Genomic DNA, 10,267 nt, shown 5'->3' with positions numbered 1-10,267 from the left:
TACCTTGAGTTTATCTCACACATGGTTCGGAACCCTAAATAAACAGTAGAAATGAATCGTCTGTTATGGAAATCAGTCCCTTTAAGGACAAATAGGACACAAAAAGTGTTCTTTTTCACTACATTTAATGTGTATTTGACAGTCACACACAGTATACAGCGATACAATGTGACGGCGACCCAAAGAAACGCAAATGTATTGCATGTGCATGCCCCCCTTTCTTGTCTGTACCCCAAATCTTCTTTCTCTGAAAAAAAAAAGAAATAAGAATTTAAATTATAAAAAAAAAAAATTACAAAAAAAAAACGCAGACCTCCCTCGGGAAGAAATCTTTTCTTTACATGGTAATCGTCCCGTGAATTATTTTGGCTATGTGCCTGAATCTACACTTCTTATCTCTGCGGTTCATCGTCATATTTTTTCATCATCATTAACTTACTTTGTTGTAAAAAAAACAACACTCATTTCATATACAAAACTGTCCGCTTCTCCGCCTTTGACTATCACTATTCTGCCCCATATGCAAATGAACAGGCTGATTTGCATGTGACAACTCAGATATAATAAGGGGGGGGGTGAGACAGTAAAATGTAAATTCTTTTGATCTATACCTTTTTGTTTTGCCTTTCATCCTTAATCTATCCTTTTACAATATTTTTATGTTTAAATAAATGCTAGATTTTCATTTTCCTCCGGAAAAGGTTATTTTTTTCCCCCAACCGGTGGGGGGATTTTGTGTTGTCACAGGTCTTGACTAATGCCGACTTCGGTGTTTACAAGGCTGTAATTTCTTCCCTTCCTGTGTTGTTATGGTTATAAATTATATTTTATTGGGTTTTGAGCTGCCCCCTGCTGGTTCAGTAGCAAAAAAAAATAGAAGAAAAAATCCAGAAATAAATCTCAAATCATTTTAGAGGGCCACATATTATTCAAGCGCGTTTACACCATGCCAGCGGATTTCTGTAACGTGGGACACACGCTTCTGATTCAATATACACAAAAAAACACAAGCGACGGACGAGCAGCGTCTACAGGGTTAAACACAAGATGACTGTTTTAATCCAGACAGACAGCAGACAAACTGTATCAGGAAGGGCAAATTCTCAGTCTGTAATCTGATGTTGTGATTCACATAACCAGCGCTATAATTACTATTTTTCTTCTGACACAGAAGTTACATTTGGTTGAAAGAGGAAAAAAAAAAAAAGAATTAAAAAAAAAGCCAAAAAATCTCCCAAAAAACAAGAATGCTAGATTTTTTGTGGTCATATTAAGTATTATATGCCAGGGGGTGAAGGTGTGGCATATATATATATATATATATGAATATTAATAAACAAAAATAACTATTTCATTAACAGATCTGCCAAGGAAGGGTTAAGCAGAGCATGGCATGCTGGGACTGCTTTCAACATTGCTTCTAATATTGACTGAAATGGTTTAAATTGTAAAAATGCAGAGCAAACATGAAATCATACTGCGACAGAAGTCATGGCAACGTTTAATGAACTAAATTCAGCTTTTTGTAGCATTTCTCCTCGGTTTGGGCGTGCAGAGCCTGCTGGCTGAAAAGTAAGGCGAAGGAGCGCGGCTTTCTAACCGTACGCACCATTTCACTCCCGGCGCTGTCATGCAGTGCTCTGCTTTGTGATTTGGGAGGTAAATTGTCTTTTATTTTGACCACGGGCAGCACTAAATACCAATCATTTTATAATGCAATGATCAAAAAAAATAAAAAAATCACCTATTATTGGACCTACAATATCTACAGGGAGAGAAAGTTACCAAGCTTTGCCGTAAAGCATTTGGCAAGCGACGTCTCAAAGCGCGAAGTGGCACTCAGACGGAATGATAAGAAACATCCCGCTTTCATTGGGTTTCACCGTCTAATAAAGGTCGATCATTTCTTGGATGACCCTTTGGGTTGACTGGTAACTAGAACCGGACCTCGAATCAGAGGCCTCCATGTACCCCAGGATGGGCCAGGCTGGCACGGCCGTCGCCGCGGTTCCAAAAACAAAAGAAATTAAGGACAGATATTAACAAGACGGCATTTATTTGGTCCTTCAGAAGGTACAGTGTGGAAGCTGTATTTGAGGTTTACAAAACATCAAATATAAATAACCTTGAACAATGCACATAGAATGCTTAGCATTGACGTTGTCCGGCAGTAGAAGCTGAGAACTTTCAGAGAAATGAACGGTTTTACAATAATGTACAGTGTGCCTGCAAGATGTCCAAACGACCGAGTACCGGAAAGGCCACAAAGCTACGACTACTATAAAATAAAAAAGATGATTTCAGGCCCCAGCAACCACGAAAGGACTTACGACGTGGCACTTTGTGATTAAACATTGACTTTTTTCTCAATTGGCTTAGGGTGTGAGTCCTAGACGTGCCCCTTCTAGTCTAAAATAAAAAAAGAACGCCATACATAAATATGTGTAGCCGCAACACTTTCTGATATACCACAGTTTTTTGAGCTAAACCACTTACAAAATACATTTTAACAAGGAAGAAAAAAAAAACATTATCATCCGTGCTGCCTGACATGAGAAAGCACACAGTTGTAAGAAACTTATAAATAAATCTGGGTTTATCAATGTAGAAAAATGGCTGCCGGTGCGGGTCGGAGCCCATGCCGTTGGACATGGGGTCTAGCTCTGGACATTAAACACACCCTAATAAAAGTCGCATGACGCAATAAAAAGAGAAACAAAAAAAAATACATAGGCCAGGTAAAGGATCACACTCAATCCAGGGCTATGATGTCATCGTCCTGTTCTGCCGGCGCTTCTACACGCTTCCGTTTGGTGCTGACCGGCTCATCATCCGATAGCTTCCTCTTCAAGCTTACACTGTCCATGTTCACATCGGCATTGCTGGAAGACGGACTTTCTTCGTCGGAGTCCACAATCAACACATCTTCCTGGTCTGGAGCTTAAAGACAGAATCAAAGAGCATTAAAAGGTTTCTAAACGTTTAGGTCAAGCGCCCCTCCTGGATGACGTTGCTGTTAAATCTCCACATTAACTAAGCTTAAGTGTCTAATGCGAAAAAAAGGAAGAGCTTACCGGTGGACGTGGACGGCTGCGCCCCATCATCGCTGCCGTTGGTAATACTCTTCGGCGTTTCTTCAGCAGGTTTCTGAGGAGCTTTATCAGGAGCATCTCCTACAACCTCAAACTCCACGTCTTGCCCCAGATCTTCACTAAAACAGAAGCAGAGAACATTATAGACACGCGTTTATGGGAAGTTGTAAAAGATTCGCAGTATATGTTTAGTAGTTGTTGGGTTACTCCTCCCAGGACAGGTGATTTGAAGCAGCCCGAGTGAATGGACGCCGGCCGGTGGCAGGTGAAACAGTGACATCCAACATACCTATGTATAACGTTGATCAGGAGCGTGTAATCTTGCAAGAAATCGTCAGCTTGAAGTCTGCTGCCATTACGAATGCCAAACTCTGATATTTGTCGGTTGTTGTTTGCTACAAATTGTTAAAATACAATCAGTGTTAAACAGCAGAAAAAAAACATCAGTTTCCCATACAGAGAACAAAAAGAGTAATGAAGAGGAGGTGGTCAAAGGCAGGCGGAAAATGGTGAGTTCTAAACACAAGACACACATGGCAGTGCAAATTAAAATAACAGACAAGTGAATGTTAAAAAATGTTGACCCTATACCAAAAAACTCCCAAAGAATATTTTTTTTCCCATTGTGCTGTACAAAAGTGATACAGGGAGCCTCATGGTCTAACTCTGTAATGGCTAAACTGGACTGCTGTAAGATAAGGTCTTATGATTCTCAACTGGAGGACAAAATGGACAGCACGGGATGCGCTATCAACAGCAGCAGGCGTGCACGTTGGTCTTATTTACTGAAATAAAATGTTCTCACCGTCTGTTTCTCCTAACTCCGAGGAGATTAGAATGGTTCCTTTTCCATCTTCGATCTGAACGTCTGGAGCCACCATGCCAAATTTCTCTTTTAAGATCTGAAGATACAGATGAATAAGTAGCGATGTAAACCACAACCCTGCTCACATGGCTGGGAGGTATAAATGTATATGTGCGATGTGTATATACACAACGCATTCATACTCTGTGCCTACCTTGTCCTGCAACATCAACACCGTCACCTTCTGAACATTTAACTTGACTGTGACTTCAGGGCGACTTGCACAGACGTAACAGTTGGAGTTCGGCGGATCCAAGGAACACGGCACAAGTAGCTTCTTCCGAGGGTTTGGCTGCTTGTTCAGGAAAACCTATCGGAAACAGTTCAGGTAAATTCATTCAGCAACAATACGATGTCTGAAGGAAACGTGACGGGGCGCAGCGGATGAGAGACTTACCGTTCTACACTGATCTAGGTTACCGGATAATATCTTCAAAGCTTCCAGGACGATCAGGCCGGATATTATGGCGTTAGTGGTGGCGATCGCAGGAATAATGTTTCCTGCCATTGCTGGGGGGGAAAAAATACATTATTTAACTCAAATACGTGCGGGTAAACAATCAGAACGTTAAGGAAAGAGCTTCATTCTTACACTTTATATCGAATCTACTTTTCATGTTCATGCTGAAGATGTACATTCTGAGGTTAGCAGCAGCGGTGACAAAATCCATCGCAGGGGGATCATCCTACAAAATAACATTTTATTACCGCATGTAAGAAAGAAAACGCAGATCCTGGCTTTTATAAGGCATTTTTTAAGATGCATTGTATTTCTCTCCAGCTGTGCCTATAATGAACATGGTCTGGAGAAAGGCTGTGAAGCTGAAGACCCTTCCCTATAGTTAACCCCTTACCCCTAATGATTTGTATATTGCCTCTCTCTTACCTTATCCCACACAAGCTCCGCACCGTCCCCCTTCTCAGCGATTTGCTCTCTTAAAGTTTCAACGCTTTGGGCAAACAATTGGGCGCAGCTCTCAACATCGAGAACCTGCTGATCCTTCAGGCCGGGCGAAGAAGACTCCTGCTGCTCTTCCGGGGAACTCTTGTCTGCAAAAACAGGACAACAGTACAATCAAAATGTAAAAAAAAAAATAAAAAAAAAACCAGCTACAATCTAGCACTAGATTAGAATAGCCAAAGCGTACCTTTATTCTGCATGGAAGCCCAGTCCAGTGGCACCGGCGCTTTTCTCTTCTTCCAAAGCTTATCCATTGTCAGTAGGTATCTGATATCATCTTTGAAAAGCTAACATTTAAGATAATATGATCAGTGCAATACAAATAGAACATTCCATTACATTCCATACTTTGTGTTACTATATCACACAAATTCTGTGTCAAGTGACGAGACACAGCAAAGACATGCGCCAGACAACGTCTAACAGACCCAAAGTCACAATACATTCCGATGTGCAGAACAACCAAATACCTAGAATTTTAGCACTATACGTATAGAGGATTTTTTTTTTCAAACACATGCTGAGGTACAAAGCACCAACATACTCGTCCCAGTATAGTCACCTTATTGAAGAGCTTGATGGGATCGTAACCAGTGGATTTTGCCCATTGCTTCGTCGACACTCTCTTTATGTCCCCATCCTGATTGGAAGCGTTGGCTCTTTCAGCAGCTTCTGTTGGCTCCCCTGGACAAACAAGCATTTTATTAAGAAGAGAAATGGTTACTGAACCAATAACCAGATAGCACAAGGCCTTCCAACTGCCCAGATGGTCTACGCAGCACTGTACACAAATACACCCAGGCAAAAAGGGTGGCCCATGTCAACAAGCAGAAAGGGACAAAGACAGTCCCCATACTCACAGGCAGCTTCAGGGTCCGCCGTGTCTGGAGAAACTTCCTGATCAGCATCTTCCTCACCAAACAACTGGCTACAGAAAAAAAAACAGTATTTTATTAATTTCTATCTATCTTTTTACCTACAACATACATATATATAATAAGACAGACTTGGGTAACCAGGTGAGTTACACAATATGTCATCGCATTGAAGAGCTCAGTAACTCTTTTCCATTCTGAAATGAAGGAACTTTTTAGTATGGTTTTGAGCAGAGACAAACAATTTGTTTACAAAGAGATTTTTGATATGGAAGAATTATCATCCCTCCCGCTCTGTCCGTGGTCCCGCTGTCACGTTTCGTCCGCATCGGACTTAATCAAAGACTCAAGTGCGGACGAAACATGTGAGACGGTGTTCTAATTTTTTTTTTTATTAAGTCCTGACATTGCGCTTAAATATATACTCCTATGCAGGCGGAAGGGAAATCCATTTGGGGCTGCGCCAGGGCTGCCGACTGTCACAAGCGGGGGAGAAGCTCCTACCATTTGGTTATCTATTTGTATTTATTATCTAGTAAATAAATTTATGTCTTCATAAGAGCGTCCTTTTACTTACTTAAACAGGTATTTGGCCCATACGATGCAGTGGATGGGCTCAGAGGGGGTGTTGCGAATCGTACACCCGGGGAATGTTTTCTGCGCAGGTTTGGGGTGGCACTCGTAGCACTCCGTGACCCCCTGGAAATTTACATTAAAGAAGTACAGACTGTAACAGAAGCAATAATATAGGGAGAGAGCGCGTAAATAAAACACTTGCACCGCTCGTCTCTGTATTAAGGAAAGGAGATCTACGGGCGCAGCGGCAGCAGATTCCAGAGACAGACCTTTTTGATAACGGTGACCTGTCCGAGGTAGCCAGCTGTGCCGCTCTCGATCAGGGGTACGTCCGCTGCCAGGCACATCCTATTCACATGGTTTCGCGCAGCTAAAAACAATAAACAGATATGAGATTTGCATCATGCCAACAGGTTCCGTGTAGCTGTACAACGAGGGCGGGCATACAAGAGAAGGTGGAGGAATGAAGCACGGCGGGAATCGGTACCTCTGTTATCCAAGGCGTTCATGACCAGCGTGAACTGCCTGAAGAACTCCACGTTGTAATCAGGGCTGGAAAACACAATTACAAAGTGAATATAAAAGAGACATTTATAGCGGCTGACGGGTCACATGACTTCCAGGGAACAATGCTTTCAAGAGCAGCAACAGTAACGAGTTACAAACGTTATAAAACGTGACAACGTCAAAACACAACACTTGAAACGTAAACATTTGGCTGCGGATCTTACTTCATTACGCTGTCGTGATACGCCGTGATGTTGGCCTTCGGACAAAACTGCAGGACGCTCTCCTTGGCGACCTAAACAGCAAATTAACATAAAAAATGATGATAAATATGGCTATGATGATAACGTTAACAAATATAGGCACTTCAGCAGACGTGACGGTCCCGTGTAAAGGGGACGACTTGCCTGAGCCTTTGACCTTCCGACATGCTTCTTTTGAAACAAGAACTGCCTGTTGAGGTTGCTGACGTCGATGGTGTCCAAATCAATCTACAAAATAAGGACGGCGGACGTTAATTAATGTTTACAAAGAGACACCGAGTAACTCGATAATCCGTCTCCAGCGTTCATATAATTACCGGGGCCCCATCTCACCCGTACAGATATAGTGCAGGAGCAGCACGCAGCAAAGAGTCTCATTTCAGGGGGTAACGCACTTCTGTGGGATTAAAAGGACTGATGTGCTGCAGATCTACGGGAGGTGAGGGTCTCTAGCATTGCAAGGGTGAGATGTACTGCAGCTGAGGAAGCAACTGAGCAATGTGCTGCAGAATGCCAGGGGTTGGATGCACCGACGGGTAATGACATGCTCTTCAAGATGGTAGGGCGAGATGCTCTGTAAATTGATGGGTTGTTTAGATGCTCTGCAGGATACTAGGGAAAATGAGATGCTCTGCAGGGTGCTGGGGGGAGATTAGATTCTCTGCAGGGGACTTGGGGGAAGACGAGATGCTCTGCAGGGGACTTGGGGGGAGACGAGATGCTCTGCAGGATGCTTGGGGGGAGACGAGATGCTCTGCAGGATGCTTGGGGGGAGACGAGATGCTCTGCAGGGTGCTTGGGGGGGAGACGAGATGCTCTGCAGGATGCTTGGGGGGAGACGAGATGCTCTGCAGGGTGCTTGGGGGGAGACGAGATGCTCTGCAGGGTGCTTGGGGGGAGACGAGATGCTCTGCAGGGGGCTTGGGGGGAGACGAGATGCTCTGCAGGGGGCTTGGGGGGAGACGAGATGCTCTGCAGGGTGCTGGGGTGTAAGGCAAAGCCTCTACCGGACAATGAAGCCGCTGCTCGGTTACTGCAGTGACCCCCATCATCTTCCCCGTACTTATAGCCCATTCAATACCCAGGGCCCCCCAGCCCACTGCCCCGGGGCCCCATGCCAACCCCAGGCTCCGCACCACGTCCAGGTTGGTAAATCCGGTCATGACCAAGTTCTTGAGTAACTCGCAGCCGATGCCTCCAGCTCCCACCACCAACGCCCGACAGCTCGCCACGGACTCGGCCAGGTCGCTGCGAAGAGCCCCATTTAGCGCCATCACTCCGGTAACCGACACACAGAGCGGGACAGCACACTGTGTCTCTCCGAACAACGAGACTGCGAGCGGCCAGAGCGGCCTCAGCACGGCCTGAGAGCGGAGCGGCCAGCGCCACCAGGCGGCAGGAAGACAACAGCGCACCCTTCCTGCAGCCGCCTGCTGGCCATCTCTCCTTTATTCTGAAGAAACAGTAAAGTGTAGCATTTCTCTCACAGGCTCCACGTGTCTTCATTCATCACAGACCAGGGCTGCTCACCAAGGGGTTAGAGGCAGGAAGTAATGTCCTCATATATATATATATATATATATATATATATATATATATATATATATAAAACATGCTAAACCCAACGTCCTCCTGGGACTCGGCCACGATATGGCTGGTGTGATAAACGTGTCGGGATCATGGCCACTTTGTAAACCATAAACTAGTAAACCTTAACTTCAGGATCTAGTCACGCAGTTGTGTCAACTTTAGAGTCAAGTTGCTCTGGCCTCCTCGCAGGGCCGGCTCATTGTGCTGCATGGGTCCAAGGATGAAATGCTGCCCCTCCCACAACCACACCCACCAAAACCACACCCACATCCATTATGTCATGATTAATAAATTCACTATGTCATATTTTCACACTCTCACTTACACTCTCACTCAATGTCTTCCTACCTTCTCCACCAACCGCTTTTGTGGGTCTCCTTTCCCAGAGCTCAAGGTCTTCTCCTCCTTATTCTGGTTCATCTGTCATCTTTCTCGGCCGCTTGCCCCCCGGTTATTGGCATAAACATTGGCACATATTTTTACACACATTCTCACAGTCACACCAACACACATGCACACATATATACATATACTAACGCACACCCTTACACCCTACACACTCAAAATAACACATACTCCCTCTCACATGCACTTACACATCCATGCTCACACGCAAACACACATTCATGCTTACACACACTCATTCAGACATATCCATGCTCACACTTACACAGCCATGTTCACACACACTCATACACATTCATGCACATTCATGCACACACATGCACATCCATGCTCAGACACATACATACGCATGGTCAACTGCACTTATGCTTGGAATCCCTTAAACCTGCAAGCTGTAGTACATACACTGGCCAGGAGAGGGCGTGGTGGAGCTGCAGCATTTATTCTTCCATACAATACATCACGTATAGAGGGCTCGGCCCGCAAGCTCACAATCTGGAGGAAAAAAGGTGAAATGATTAAATTACTGTAACATTGACCCTATTTATCTCTCTGCCGCGTGTGAATTAGCACTTGAGTCTCTGTCTGAATGGCTGTGCGCAGACATGTTTACCTGTCTACGTGCACCCTCATGATATAATCTCTATATCACTCCGTAGGGGTCAATATTTTTCTAAAAGTTATGAGCAGCCCAAGAACATAAGATTCACAAAGATCTACCAGAGCCGAAAGTTTCTCCGAATTTTGGGCAAATATCCGAAGTTGTAATGGATACAGGGACTCCCTGCCGCATTTCTCCCCCTAGGAGGGCTGAGATGCTCATTTATATTGTAGAAGAGGCTCGTCGTTAGTCAATGACTAAATACTTTTACAAGCCATCTTATCATACCACGGAGACATGATTTTATTCAAAAACTAGCCTTAAATGACCCAGGACCGTCCAGTTATTGGTCTGCCGGTCAAGCGTGGCTTCTCTATAGCCCCCAGCATTAATAAAAACCTAATTTTTGATAAAAGTAACTTTTGATACATAAAGGGTTATTGCTTCAGTCGTCACTGGGTGTATCTCATATTCCCAGCGCCAATGAAAAATCTTTCTCTAAAAGCTGATTCAGATGGTTACAAAGTCTAAA

At 44.2% G+C, this 10,267-nt stretch overlaps 1 protein-coding gene across 2 annotated transcripts; it reads right to left on the bottom strand.

Annotated features, from left to right (window-relative positions):
• Positions 1 to 228: 228 nt before the first annotated feature.
• Positions 229 to 8,465, bottom strand: UBA2 (ubiquitin like modifier activating enzyme 2). 2 transcript variants are annotated; one of them, XM_053449647.1, is made up of 18 exons: positions 8,276 to 8,465; positions 7,284 to 7,367; positions 7,101 to 7,171; positions 6,857 to 6,921; positions 6,639 to 6,739; positions 6,371 to 6,492; positions 5,779 to 5,846; positions 5,481 to 5,602; positions 5,106 to 5,205; positions 4,844 to 5,007; positions 4,550 to 4,643; positions 4,355 to 4,467; positions 4,112 to 4,267; positions 3,898 to 3,994; positions 3,382 to 3,487; positions 3,075 to 3,211; positions 2,730 to 2,940; positions 229 to 247 (listed from the first exon to the last, which is right to left on the bottom strand). In XM_053449647.1, exons 1-17 carry the CDS (start codon positions 8,411 to 8,413, stop codon positions 2,753 to 2,755), a joined length of 1,926 nt encoding a protein of 641 aa, XP_053305622.1. In that variant the 5' UTR covers positions 8,414 to 8,465; the 3' UTR covers positions 229 to 247; positions 2,730 to 2,752. The 2 variants fall into 2 exon arrangements, with proteins under 2 accessions (XP_053305622.1, XP_053305621.1); XM_053449646.1 differs by lacking the exon at positions 229 to 247 and having other exon boundaries at positions 2,038 to 2,940.
• Between the last annotated feature and the right edge of the window lie 1,802 nt (positions 8,466 to 10,267).

This window comes from Spea bombifrons, chromosome 10 (assembly GCF_027358695.1).
Source record: "Spea bombifrons isolate aSpeBom1 chromosome 10, aSpeBom1.2.pri, whole genome shotgun sequence".
Taxonomy (NCBI): domain Eukaryota; kingdom Metazoa; phylum Chordata; class Amphibia; order Anura; family Pelobatidae; genus Spea; species Spea bombifrons.
This window is presented reverse-complemented; position numbering and strand designations above follow the sequence as displayed.